This window comes from Poecilia reticulata, chromosome 2, assembly GCF_904066995.2.
Source record: "Poecilia reticulata chromosome 2, P_reticulata-male-v2, whole genome shotgun sequence".
NCBI lineage: Eukaryota > Metazoa > Chordata > Actinopteri > Cyprinodontiformes > Poeciliidae > Poecilia > Poecilia reticulata.
This window is the reverse complement of record NC_088831.1, coordinates 17,591,754-17,605,230: the sequence shown is the minus strand read 5'-3', so window position 1 is coordinate 17,605,230 and position 13,477 is coordinate 17,591,754. Positions and strand designations below refer to the sequence as shown.

Genomic DNA, 13,477 nt, shown 5'->3' with positions numbered 1-13,477 from the left:
ACAATAAAAAAAATTATCAACACATTCATGATGAATCTGCTTCTGAGTTTAAAAACATGCTCAAAGAGTACTGCGCATGCGCGTTGAGTGGTAAAAGCAAGGTGGGAAAATTCGTTCTGTCGCTTTCAACTGTGGATTAGTAACAAAATCATGTGTTTTGAAGAAAATTAGAACCTCTATGGACAATCCCTGGAGACCAGTAACCTCCTCAGCTAAAACTTGATTCACGTATGTACTGAATTGCTATACTTCTGCTCCTGTCGTTGCGTTGTTTCGTCTCAAAAGGTATTGCTAGCTAAGGCGTGCTGTGTTTGGTTTGTTGCTGTAGAAGTTGAGCTACTACTAGTAATCTGGCTGCCAGAATGGAAATATATTTTTTAATAAATTAGGCATTGCCAAAGCCATCCGTTTGACAAATAGCAGCACCAAGTCAGGAAAATACTTTCATATTCACGTTCATTTTAAGTCACCTTGCTTTGAATATATTATGTACAATTTAACTTGTAGGTCGTAAATATCAAAAACTAATAAAAAACTTAGAATGCTTAAGCTTCTTCTAAGCTTGTGACGTCATACAATGAAACAATTACAATGATTTATTGAGTAGTGTAAAAGTTGAAACCATCCGCCTTTTAAATCAAGTTAAATCAAACCAAACTTCTCTTGTTTTAGTTAAAATCATTTCTATTTTCTGAATGTTACAATAATGAGAGAAAGAAAATGGCACAGATGTATTTAATAATGTCTTCAAAGTCAGAAGTCTACATGCATTTCCTCAATATTTGCTTGCATTGCCTTATAAACGGTATGACTGACTTGTGTCAAACATTTTGGGTTTCCTTTTCGCAATAGTTAGCTAATTTTGGTGTAAAAATAAAAATTAGAACTCATCTTGCACATTCTCAGTTTACATTCACATAACCAAAAATAAAATTTTGACAGAAGTCAAATTCCAAATATTTGTAGTAGTCAATGTCCTCTCAGTAAACCTCACAGCGTGAATGTAAGTTTGTCTGGTAATCTGCAGCTCACCTGTTCCCCGCAGCATGAAGATCGCAGTAGAAGGCTGTTGCCATGGCGAGCTGGACAAGATCTATGAGACCATCGAGTATCTGGAGAAGAAGGAGTCGATCAAAGTGGATCTGCTGCTCTGCTGTGGAGACTTCCAGGCGGTGCGGAATGAGGGAGACTTGAAGTGCATGGCGGTGCCTGCCAAGTACCGGACTATGCAGACATTTTACAAGTCAGTGGTTTGGTTTGGTTGGCGATGATAATGATGGTGGTGGTGGAGCAGGCATTGCTTAGACGTGATGGGACTGTTGCAGGTATTACTCTGGAGAGAAGAAGGCTCCAGTTCTCACCATCTTCATCGGCGGGAACCATGAGGCTTCCAACCACCTGCAGGAGCTGCCGTACGGAGGCTGGGTGGCTCCAAACATTTATTACCTGGGTAAGCAGCAGAAGGTTGTAGACCTGGGCGTCGGATGCATTAACTAATATTAACTTGGGTTTTATGTCTCCAGGTTACGCTGGTGTTGTCCGCTATAAAGGGATCAGGATCGGTGGCCTGTCTGGAATCTACAAATCACACGACTACAGAAAGGGTCTGTTCATTTATATATATTTTTTTAAATATTTCGATACGTTTTTTTCCCACTGACACAGCGTGTTTCCCTTAAGGTCACCACGAATTCCCTCCGTATAATCCCGAAACGCTCCGGAGTGTGTACCACATCAGGAATATGGAGGTGTTTAAACTGAAACAGGTACATCAGGATCTAATATTCAGCTGCAAAACCTTCAGATATGAACAGGCCTGTCACAATAACACAGTTTGCTGGTTGACAAATTGTCCCAGAAGTTATTGCGATAAACGATAATATTGTTGTTTTGAGACCATTTTCAAGTAACGTATCGATGACGGCATACCGTATTTTCCGCACTGTAAGGCGCACCTTCAATGAATGGCCTATTTTAAAACTTTTTATATATATAAGGCACATCGCATTATAAGATGCATAGAATAGACGCTTCAGTTTGGGTTGCCGATTTGTACTCTATTATTACACATCCACATTTGTAAAGAAATGGTCCCCGAGTGCTTTATATAGTAGGCTGCCCCAGTCGTTCTTTCCACTCAGTGTTGGTGTTGCAATATTGTGCCCAACTGCTTTCTGGGTAACACAGACCAACCGACACGCTGCCGCCGCAGTCTCGGTCTCTCTTCCCACATACAGCTCCTGTAGACTAGCCAACAGCAATTAGCAAGGAGTTTTTAAAGAGACAGAGGCCCAATTTCAAGGTGTTAAATAAGGTAATCATATTTCTTTTTAAGTCATATTTCATATAAACTTAATTTTAATAACTCAAGTTAACATAGTTACTTACGTGCAGTATAAAATGGCACTATGTGCCTGGAAGACACATAATACTGCCACTTCAAATTTGAAATGAACTCTGGAACTGGAAGATTTTTTAAATATCCAAAGTAAAACACGACAACCAAAAACAATAAATAGAGCAGAAATAAAAATAAAACACAGAAAACTAAAACCATAAATAAAATGGATTATGAGGTCTCAGCTTATATTAATTCATCATGTGATTGACTGGTTCCTTGCTTATTGTGACAGGCTTACATATGAATTGAATATTTTGTTTTTTTTGGTGGGTATTTTTGTGTCTTACTGGTAAATTACTGTTTCAAAAAAAAAAAAAAAGATCCAGATGCCCATAGACATTTTCATGAGCCACGACTGGCCTCGAAGAATTTACCACTATGGAAACACGGAGGATCTCTTGCGGAAGAAGAAGTTCCTGCGGTCAGAAGTAGAGACCAACACACTGGGAAGTCCGGCTGCTGAGGAGCTGCTGGCCCATCTGCAGCCCAGCTACTGGTTCTCTGCACATCTCCATGTAAAGTTTGCTGCTGTCATGCAGCATCCAGTAAGTGTCTCACTCCCTCCAGGTAGAACATGATTTGGTTAAATGCTAGTTCACGTACAAAAAAAACAACCAAACAAACTTGGTTCTCCTCTTCGCAGCCTAAGGGTAACGCAGCCCCACGTGTCACCAAGTTCCTGTCTCTGGATAAATGTCTCCCCTACAGAGAGTTTTTGCAGGTCAGAGGAAGTCTTCTTCACAGATACTACGCTATGTCATACATGTATATTCACATTACATCTCTGTATCTTTCAGATTGTTGATATTCCAGACAGATCGAGTTCATCTGAGGGTCTGGAATATGACCCTGAGTGGTTTGCTGTTCTGAAAGCCACCAACAGTTTACAGGTGACCACTCCACAGCGCTGGAACCCCCCAGAGAATAACGGCCTGCACGAACGGTACGCAAAGGTTCCCAAGAAAAATGACACGATATACACACAGTCTAAATGAATCTCGGTATACAGTATGCTTAAATTCTTTTTGTTTTTAATGAACAAATAACTTTGACATTTGCAGAGAAACTGTCTGTTGAGTTACATTGCAGCATTTTCAGCTCGACTGACTGATTAGAACCTCAAAAATCCAATAATGCTTTAGGGATCACACCAACAAAAACACTCTTCAGTGTGAAAGCTGCTACTGAGGAAAGAAGACTCCATGTTAGTCATTGTCAGTGTCTAAAAGTCAAAGATGTAAGACACTGATAGAAAGGAAACTGTGTTTTCTCTGTCATGTCTTACATGTAACAGGAAGGCAGAGCGGCTCTGTTTTAGCTTTCAGTTTGTTGCAGAACACGCTGGATTTGGAGCTGTAGACAGCCTTCGTGTGTTTTCATAGCTAGCAGTCCGGTAGACTCGGTTTAATTGAGGGCCAAAATTGCGACGTTTGTTATATTTTCAGCTAGCGCCATGCACACTGTGCTGTTCAATGCTCTCTGGCAACAGAATTTGTGATTTCAGTGGTTTCCCCTGACGCTGCTGTGGGTTGTCTGTAACCGTCAGGTGGGACTTCAGAGCTTCGGAGGCGGACATGATGCAGGTGGTGGAGGATCTCAGCGGGGAACTCGCCATTCCAGAAAACTTCAGCCGTACCGTCCCGCCGTACGACCCCGGCCACCCCCAGCCACACGCCCCCCCGAGCTACAACACCAACCCACAAACGACAGAGCTCTGCGCCAAGCTGGGCCTCACAGACGTCTACTGTAAGGTCGGGCAGAGTGGCGACGATGCAGGCAGTTCCCAGAGCGCCACCGGGGGGGGCGAGGACGAGGATGAGAGTCTGGATGAACCCAGCGAGTATCCGACGGATACGTCAGGGTTGTCCAGTTCTTTTAACCCTGATGAGATCACCATCGAAGACGAGTGGGAAGAAGAGGAGGAGGAGGAAGGAGCAAAGGCGGACCTGCCCTCAGATACCCACACTCCCGGTCGGATGGTCCTGCCAGAGCCCAAATCTACCGTCTCCCCCTCCGTCCTGATGGACCTGCCACCCCCGTCCCACTCCACCCCCAGAGCTCCAGAGGGCGAACAGGAAGGACGGTGCGGTGACGAGGAGGCCGCCGCTCGCATCCTGAAGCGGAGCAGCGGCGGCGAAGCGGGAGGCGGGAACACGACTCCGAGAATCAAACGCAGGAACCAGGTCATTTATCAGACCACGGACGATGACGAGTGTGAGGGTTAGAACGCAGGAAACGGACTTCTTTATCAAGATGTCATTTTATGTGTTTTAAACAAAGCCAGATCATTTTAGAAAACAGGATTTGAATTTGTTATTTTTGGTCATAGGAAATTCTAATTTAATGGCAATTAAGGAAGCTGAAAATGTTTTTTCTTTTTAGAAAAATCTACCACTAAAACAAAACAAAACAAAAAAGTCAACTGTGGTTATTAGAAACAGTATTTTCAATTTAGTACGGCTGAACCCTCAGCCATATTGATTTTTTTTTATATTTCAGCAAAATATTAATTTTAATTAGGAACTTGCAAATAAATTTCTCACTGTCCTAACAAAAGTACTGAGCGCATTTTTTCCTAGTGGTCTGCAAGCAGAATTGTGTATTTCTTTTTTTTCAGCAGATGCTCCAACTTTCTAATTAGTTTTGGATAATTTTGCTGACTTCCAACAAGACTCAGCTCTTTTAAGTAAAATTGCATCAGTTTCATGCTAGAAGAAAAACTACTGAACACTGAATGATGCATTATGTAAATTTGAAACCTGATTTTTTTTTTTGTACTTGAAATAAAAAAGGGAAACAGCCATTAAAGCTTAGTGTTCGGCTCATTCAGGACATATATAAATTCTGGTAATTATAGTAGCTCTTACCATTTTTAAAACCTTAGATGAAATCGACTTTCAGTTAGATTCTTGATTTTATTTTTCTTTACAGGAGTTACCAGTTAAAAAGGGTGATTAAGCTTTTTCCAGGCTGATACGGAGGTCCAGTTTGGTTCTAAAAAGCTGTGGGTGACATGTTGCAGAGCCGCTAAAATGACATTGAAGGAAAAAATAAACTTTCTCAAGTGCACAAGATCTGGTAAGCACGAAATTGTATCTGGTACTCATGTTTTTTTGTGTGTTTTTTCCTGCAATGTCCTTTTTGGGGCTTCATACCGTTCCATGTGTAGCCGATACTATTGGAAAAGTTCTTGTAACCGAGAGATGTGTTGGTGGGAAACGGGCTAATGTCAGGAGTTGTTTTCTACACCTGGACACAATTTCAGGAGAAAAAAAGATGCTACCGGTTCCTGAATATAGGTAATAGTTTTAAATCGAATAAAAAAACTAAGATAATTCCCATATGCGTCAAAACAAATCTTCTAAGCTTTTTTATACACTCCAAAAATTGGTGTTGCATATCTCAGCCTTACTTCACATTGCTAATATTTGGATGGAAAGGCATTAGCTAATATTAGTTAACATGCTAAAATTATATTGCTAGGTAATGCTCAATTCGTATAGTAATCTATTGCAAGCTAATATACAGATAGATAAAGCACAACAGTTTCCACTAATTTATTAGCTAGTAGCTGGCTGCTAGCAAGTAACTAATAGTATTAATTATTGCTTTAACTAACATGCTAATATTGACGTGATTGCTAAAGATAGCTACTGCTAGTATACTAGCGATTCATTGAGATTACACATTAAAGCTCGAGTTCAATGTCCATCTTTCTATTAGACTTCACCTTCTGCTATTCAGTATCCTTTATAGATTAGTTTCTGTCGGAGGGCCTGACAGAGCCTGCCTGCCTGCCTGCGGTCAATAAGTAGCTTATTGTTAGCTTTCTTAACTGCACCGCTATATCCCCATTTGTAAGTCGTTTTGCATGAACTCTTCTCCAAATTGCATAAATACATTTTTCACGCCTTTAAGGTACTTGAAAAGGTTTTTCCAAGAAATTGTAAAGAGAAAATATTGCACTGGTCATCACTGTTGGTTTAAATCAAATAGATTTATAACACTGATTAGAGTCCTTTGAACAATCCATTCCAGGTTTACAAGTGTGATCTGCTAAAGTCAACATACACTTTCATTAAAATAAGGACAATATATGACATACAGTGTCTATGACAAGATCTCTTTACATCCATTCAAAGAGCCATTACAGTGTAGCTTAACGACAAGGCGCCATGTTGTTTTAAATACCAGCCAGTGTCAGGGAAGTGCTTTTCCTGCGCCCTGTCCACACAAAAAAAGTCACACCAAGGAAAAAGAAAACTGGGAGTAGGCACTTCTGTTCTCGTGTTTTACCAACAATTTTTTTTCCTGTTTTCTTCAGCCAGGTTTGACAGCTAACAAGCACACCTAACTCGTTTCGAGAGCATTGTCTGAAAATAAGTTAATTCATAAAACCATCTAAGATCACCGTGACAAGAGACAAACAAGGGACACTTACCATAAGACGGGCAGAAAAGATCCCACAGGGGAACGTGGGTTATTTTGAACTTCATTTCAGATCTTTTCTGCTTTCTTCCACATAACTACACAAACAACCCCAGGATGATCTGAGGCGAGAATTTTTACATGCACAGAAGCAGACACCATGGCATTATCTGCAATCGAATCACCTCTATTACTCAGTGCAGCCCTTCAGTCGGTTTAAGAGATCTACTCACAGCAGGATCCTGGTATGTGATGCCAATCCGAACCCTTTGGATTTCCCCGCTGTTCATTGTGTTTAGTGCCCAACATCCCCTCCACATCAAGGCCATAGTGTTGTGGTAAAGTTTCCCCTCTTTCTTTATCACTGCTCATGCACTACGTTGCAGAGAGTTTCTCAACATTGCATCTTAAATACCTAAAATACAAACAGGTTTAGCTTTGTGTCCGCTAACACGTTGGCCTCATGTAGTAAATTTAAGTTTCTACCTAGACTACAGGACATGATTTGGACAGGCTGGAATATTACAGCCGGAAGGCAATGAAGTCTAAACCATCACACTAGAAATTTGACCAGGCTGACACACTTGAGACATTGTGATATGGATCTTTTCAAGCATGACGGAAGGGTTACAGATCATTCCAGGACGGTGGTATGAGGCAGTATTCACAGCAGACTTTGATCAGTTCAAAATGAGACAAAGCAAGCTCCACAAAGAAGAAGAAGATGAAAGCTCCCTTTTCCAACGGTTTCTGTCCACTCACAAGAATGTGCTGTTCAGTTTATGCAACAGGACAAGTGGGTAAACTGAAGCAAGGCAGAGAGAAACAGGATTTTCACAATTAGTGCTAAATACTACAACAGGCTTGCCGCTGCCTTGCACATTCTTTCGTTTTGCACTTCTCAATCTTGGTCTTCGCCTGTTATTTCCAAAAGTAAAATCTCCGAGTCTGGTGGGCAAACTCAAGTGCCCGCCCTTAATTCAATTGGCATCATTCTTCTTCTGTCTTCCCCCATTCCTTTGGGTTTCTGCCTGCTTGGACTGGAGGATGGGCGCAACACACAGAGGGGAGCGGACGTCAGGTTTCCCTACATCAGGCTCACCCCTGGATGTTGCTGCAACACGACGTGGTGGTTTCAGGACTGTGGTGGAGGTGAGAATGGATGGAGGGGGGGTGTTAATACACAGCGGGGCGGTTCAGGAGCTTTAGTTCCCGCCGCAGCAGGCTCGGGTGGAGTGGGCGTCTGGATCCTGGAGGTTCACTCCCCGATGTCGTGCTGCATGTGTTGGGTTCTGCGTGTCTGTTTTTGGCATCTTTTTTGCTATGGCAGAGTAAATGAGAGTTGTAATCGGATTAGTAAAGTACAACGCATATCCCAGATTATTAACTCATTTACAAAAGAGCTAAATGTGTTGAATCTGATACAAAGTGTCTCACCAATAGCTAAGAAAAGCTCGTTGACATTCATGGCTGTCTTGGCAGACGTCTCCATGAACAGCAAACCGGTGTCCTCAGCATATGTCTGGGCTTCCTTCACAACACAGAGAAGGACAGCAGATCAGTGACAGTGTCGTCTTGTCCTTATCATTGGAGGGATTTAACGAATTGGACATTGTTTTGAATGGCCTTACCAGGGGGGCAATACAACCATTCTACCATAAGGTAGTGATCCACAGAGGTTTGAAGAGTTCATGCCCCCTTCAAAAATATCCACACCTCATAAGCTTTCCATCATTTAGTCATGACACAGCTAAAACATTTGAATGTCTTGGTCTTGTGTGCGGGCTTAAACTTTTGTACACTGAATTCAAGACCATGCTTTCCAGGGATATCCTTCTATTATTCAACAGGACAATGTAAAACCCCACTCTGCACACTGACTCAGGAAGTAGCAGGACAAGCAATGGACTGTGCCTACTCTCCCAAAAGAGAAGGTGTAAAGCAGTTGTCTCAAACTGGGGCCAGGGTCCTGCAACTTTTAGATCCGTCTCTGCTTCAGCACACCTGGCTTCAACATTGGCTCATTACAGAGCTCTGTGGAGCTTGACTGAATGCTGTTGAGGCAGTTTAGCCATTGAAATCAAGCGTGCAGGACAAAGGACACGTCTATAAAATGACTATGGTCCTCACGGAATGCAGTTGGAGACCACTGGTGTAGAGGATTTAGAACTTTTGTCAATTTCTTCCTAAACTGTGGATATAAAGAGATTAAAATAAGAAAAAAAGCAAGTAGTACCTCGTATTCTACCAGTCTCTTCTCAGCAAGATCGGCCTTGTTTCCGGCCAGAGCGATAACAATGTTTGGACTGGCCTGCCTCTGCAGCTCCTTCACCCAGGCCTTAGCTCTCTCAAAGGTCTCCTGCAAACACATAATCAGAGGTCAAATAATGACCTTCGCACAAGACTGCATAATTAAACCCATTCTACTTAGACTAGCTCATAAGTAATGTGCTCTTTGCCTTCATGTACCGGTTTAGTGATATCAAAGACGACGATGGCGGCCTGAGCTCCGCGGTAGTACATGGGAGCCAGGCTGTGGTATCGCTCCTGTCCTGCTGTGTCCCAGATCTCAAACTTCACTGTGGTGTCGTCTAAACACACCGACTGAGCCAAGAAGGCAGCTGGAGAAACAAGGACGAAAGAGTGACAAGTTAGCATCGACGTATTCCAATAAGGAATGCTCACCTGATCAGCACCACTGCGTCTCACCCCCTATAGTCGTCTCCTGGAACTCGTCGAACTGTCCCTTGACGAAGCGTAGCACCAGGCTGGACTTGCCCACAGCCATGTCCCCCAGCAGCACCAGCTTGAACTGGCAGATCTTGGTCTGCGGTAGCGAGCCGTTGGATCGGCTGCCGCTCCCTCTGGAGCTCATACCGACCTGTGCAGGAGACGGCTGGGGGGCTGGGCCTCCTCCCTGGAATGCTGCTCTAACAGTGACCCGAGTGGCCTCCCAAGCAGACACTCGTTACTGGGGCTGGCTTGATCTTTGTACTCTTCTGGTGTTTTTCTTTGTGCAAAAGGAAAAACTTTTAACTTTTGTGAAGTTAATTCCAACAACAGGTTCCATACTTAGTAAAATCCCCGGTTTTACTATCAATTGGTCTAAATTAGAGGAGAGATGTGGTCAGTGCTAAGTTTTAGTTTGCACAGTCTACCTCCAAACTGACTCCGAGCAGAAAGAAACCTGTAGATATTTAACTGAGTCAGAGTAACACAACAGCTCATGTTGGAATGCTTTTCAAAGAAATCTGAAGAAACGCTAATAAAACACAATGTCAGTATTGGGGGGGAATGACTGTAAGACCCAGGGAGAAAACACAACCTTTGTCTAATGTGACTAGAAACATTGTGACGATAAAAGACATGTATGTAATCACTACGCTATGTCAATACAAATCTTTTTTTAGCTAACCTCCCTCCTTAACTTATGGCACACAAGGAAAAACCGAGTCCCTGATGCAACAGCTTCTAGAACCGCCTTCAGCAGGATTATTTCTTTAGAAGTCCAGCCACTGGGTTTCTTTTCCTTGTTATTGACAGGTTGTTGTTGTGTTTGCACTATTTGTTCTCATCAAAAAAGTTTGGGTCAGGGTGGAGCCGTCACAAATGGCTTCATATTTGACACGGTAAATTTAGTTGGCGAAGCAGTTCATGGTCAAGTCAGTGACTGTAAGATGGCCGGGTCCCCGTGGCAGCCAGCCATCACCTTCCTTCATTTGGTTACGACGCTTCGGCTCCTTCCTCACTGACTCTTTGGTCTTTCCTATGCAAAAAACACTGTTCCAAAAGTCCCATGGTTTGGTTAGATACAACCATAGACTGGTAAAATTCAACCCCTTGTTCTACACTTTGCTTTGTTCAGAGCACTGAAGGGAAAGGAGAATTGGGCAGAATTGCGTAGAAAGGCAGAGGCTCGGCTAATATAACTTCTCAAACCTATGTAGAGCTGTTAGACTCTTTTGGAGAGACAAATCAATTCTCTAGGTACCGTTCCACAACAAGGCAGCCTTTAGTTTTCCTGTCATGAGCTTCTCTGATTAGCACACACTCTGACCGCAGACTGAACTCGATGGGACTGGTAGTTATCCTCCTGAACATATCTGACCTTTGAATCCTCCGTATTGCTGCAGCAACATGGACTCTACTATTTGAAAATGGTCCCTGTAGCCTACAGGTGTAAAACTCCAATCCTCGACGGTCGGTGTCCTGCAACTTTTAGACATGGTTCTGCTGCAATCGCCCTGAATCAAAGAATTCGATCATTGCCAGGACTCTGGAGAAATTGTCTACATACGGAGGAGGTAATTCAGCCATTTGATTTCCAGGTGTTGGACCAGCAGCACACCTGGTTGGACCTAGCTCCGCCTTCGAGGCGCAGACCCTCCGTGGAGCTGCAGTTTCCAAGCTTCCGACTCAGAGAAACCCTCACCCACAACTTCCCCACTTAACTCCTTCAGACTAGCCAGCATCAATTAGCAAACACCTGGTGGAACTGCGCATCTGCTGAGCTCATTATGCGTGCTATTGCTTAGTGCAGCGCTGGTAAAAATGTTGTTAAAGGTATACAGAGCGGCCATGTTGTGATGACTTCCTGAAGGCGGAGTTTCAGAAGGAGACAGAGGCCTAATTTGAAGGTGTTAAATTAACAAGTCAAACACTTTTAAGTCATTTTTGATGTATACACCATTTTATAACTGAAGTAGTTATTGATTGTATATCTTAAGTTACTGTTTATATAAAAACTTTTCTTTAGATCATATCTTTCAAGTGAAAGATAATGTTTTACTAGGACTGTCCTCTGTGACAGTAACATCCCCCTCCTGCTAGGCACCCTAAGACGAGCTAAAAATGCAGGACTGTGAGAAATCCGCAGCGCGAAGATAAGACAATTTCAGATCGATGTTCTCACATGTCATGTCAGACAACAGAGGTCTGAATCCGATCAACCATGAGACCCACGGAGGGTGGAGGTCTCAGCACGGGTTCTGATGCTGCGCCTCTGCGTCTACCGACACAATGAGGAGAGGGAGTGTTGGTGGGGGGGCTCCATCAGTCCATGACTCCGGCTCTCTGATTCTCTGAGCAGATCGTTACGACGCTACGGTTCCTTCCTCACTGAACCTTATCTTATCTCACGGCGTGAGCTAACGACACACACCGCCGGGTCCAGACGAGACACCTCTCAGTCTACAGACCTTCGTATTTCGACGCTGGACTAGAAACAGAGATTATTTCTCCTTCTACCGACACGGTGTGTTCTTACTGACGTTCCAGCGAAAGGATATTTACCGTGTTTGAGCGGCAGCAGGTGTCCCAGGCTTTTCTGTTGACAGTGGGGCTATCAGCTGCTGCTAGAAGAAAAATGTTAACACTTCCTGTAATCTGGCGCATGCGCTGTGAGTGCCGCATTGTCAAACTGGCATGAAGGGAAATGAAAACAAGAACTGTTATCTACTCGGTTTATTGAGCTATTAAGCAAAAACTAAGAACGTATAGAATAATTCAAGCAAGAACACACTGCGTTTATAATAAATATAGCTGAAATTAGTTATTCTTTAGCAAGAAGTAAATGCAGTGGCTGTCTTTAATAGAAAAGACGCGTTGGTTTGTTTAAAAATAATAAAGATGGCGGATTGAAATAATATTTTCCAAGAAATCCCGTATGGTTCTCTTTGCACTTATTGGCTGGTGATAAGTTCAGGGGAATAATTAAAAGTCGGAATTTGAAATACAAACATTCCTGTCAAGCTTTCTAGTTATCTTTAGCAAAATCTGGAAAACGACGTAGAAATCCTGCATTTAATTGATTCATTAAATTTGGTTTGTTTTTAAAGAAAAACTGACAGGTGCTTGTATGTTTTGTCTGTTTATAACATTGTCTATGTATTCTGTGTTGTTTTCTATGCTTGAAATTTCTGGCTGCAAAACAAATTTCCCCCTTGGAAGACAATAAAGGAACTAAAGTGAGCTGAACCGTTCTTGTCTCTGTGAATAGACAAGAAAATAAAAAAGTGTCAGTCACACCATAAAATGTTCAGGCTCTGTGCAGTTCTTCTAATAAGGCAAACCTAGACAAGCGTTTTTACAGTTTGGATCAATCTCGTCAGTGCTCTCCACACCAGAACTGATCAAGAAGAGAAACTATTTAAGGCGTGTTTCTGTTAAGTGAAAACGAAACTGTTTCTCCCTGAACTTTATCTCATAATTGCTGTGCATTCTGACTAGAAGGTTACATAAATCACCTCTGCTGACTCTGACAAAGTTCCCAGATTTACTCCTCCCCAGTCTACCACTTACAGGGTGTTGCCAAATATGCGGAAGGCAAAAGACATAAATATGAAAGCTGTAAGCAATAAAACAAGAACTTATCAACGTTTCACCAGGAGCTCTTTTCAGTATCTTTTGTAGAGTCACTCAGAATTCTATGCAAATGTCTAACTGTAGCAGGTTTTAAGAGTATTTTACAAATTTATGGCAAAATAGATCTTAATAGGAGCTCAGGTAGGATTACAATGTGGCATTCTAAAGGCACAAACATTAACTTCTAATTTCTATGCATTCTGAAACCAGGCAAAATCCCATCAAACTAACATTAACAGATGTTCAACAAATTAAGCTTGGCCAATTCCAAAAAGGAAGTGCATA

At 42.5% G+C, this 13,477-nt stretch overlaps 2 protein-coding genes across 2 annotated transcripts; one reads left to right on the top strand and one right to left on the bottom strand.

The window, feature by feature from the left end:
* Positions 1-59: 59 nt before the first annotated feature.
* On the top strand, positions 60-5,473 carry dbr1 (debranching RNA lariats 1). Its single transcript, XM_008437631.3, has 9 exons — positions 60-228; positions 1,046-1,243; positions 1,326-1,450; positions 1,524-1,604; positions 1,681-1,766; positions 2,722-2,946; positions 3,045-3,122; positions 3,199-3,344; positions 3,948-5,473. Exons 2-9 carry the CDS (start codon positions 1,047-1,049, stop codon positions 4,624-4,626), a joined length of 1,617 nt encoding a protein of 538 aa, XP_008435853.1. The 5' UTR covers positions 60-228; position 1,046; the 3' UTR covers positions 4,627-5,473.
* Positions 5,474-6,379: 906 nt separating this feature from the next.
* On the bottom strand, positions 6,380-12,277 carry rab5b (RAB5B, member RAS oncogene family). Its single transcript, XM_008437643.3, has 6 exons — positions 12,122-12,277; positions 9,539-9,839; positions 9,299-9,450; positions 9,066-9,188; positions 8,267-8,360; positions 6,380-8,150 (listed from the first exon to the last, which is right to left on the bottom strand). The coding sequence occupies exons 2-6, from the start codon at positions 9,702-9,704 to the stop codon at positions 8,035-8,037; spliced, it is 651 nt and encodes a 216-aa protein (XP_008435865.1). The 5' UTR covers positions 9,705-9,839; positions 12,122-12,277; the 3' UTR covers positions 6,380-8,034.
* Positions 12,278-13,477: the final 1,200 nt, after the last annotated feature.

Bases quoted from the DNA above. Each gene is read 5' to 3' on its own strand.
- dbr1 (XM_008437631.3), top strand. From the start codon at position 1,047: ATGAAGATCGCAGTAGAAGGCTGTTGCCATGGCGAGCTGGACAAGATC. The intron at 1,451-1,523 runs GTAAGCAGCAGA...TTATGTCTCCAG, and splicing joins TCCAAACATTTATTACCTGG to GTTACGCTGGTGTTGTCCGC. The intron at 1,767-2,721 runs GTACATCAGGAT...AAAAAAAAAAAG, and splicing joins AGGTGTTTAAACTGAAACAG to ATCCAGATGCCCATAGACAT.
- rab5b (XM_008437643.3), bottom strand. From the start codon at position 9,704: ATGAGCTCCAGAGGGAGCGGCAGCCGATCCAACGGCTCGCTACCGCAG. The intron at 9,451-9,538 runs GTGAGACGCAGT...TTGTTTCTCCAG, and splicing joins CCAGGAGACGACTATAGGGG to CTGCCTTCTTGGCTCAGTCG. The intron at 8,361-9,065 runs GTACTACTTGCT...TGTGTTGTGAAG, and splicing joins AGAGACTGGTAGAATACGAG to GAAGCCCAGACATATGCTGA.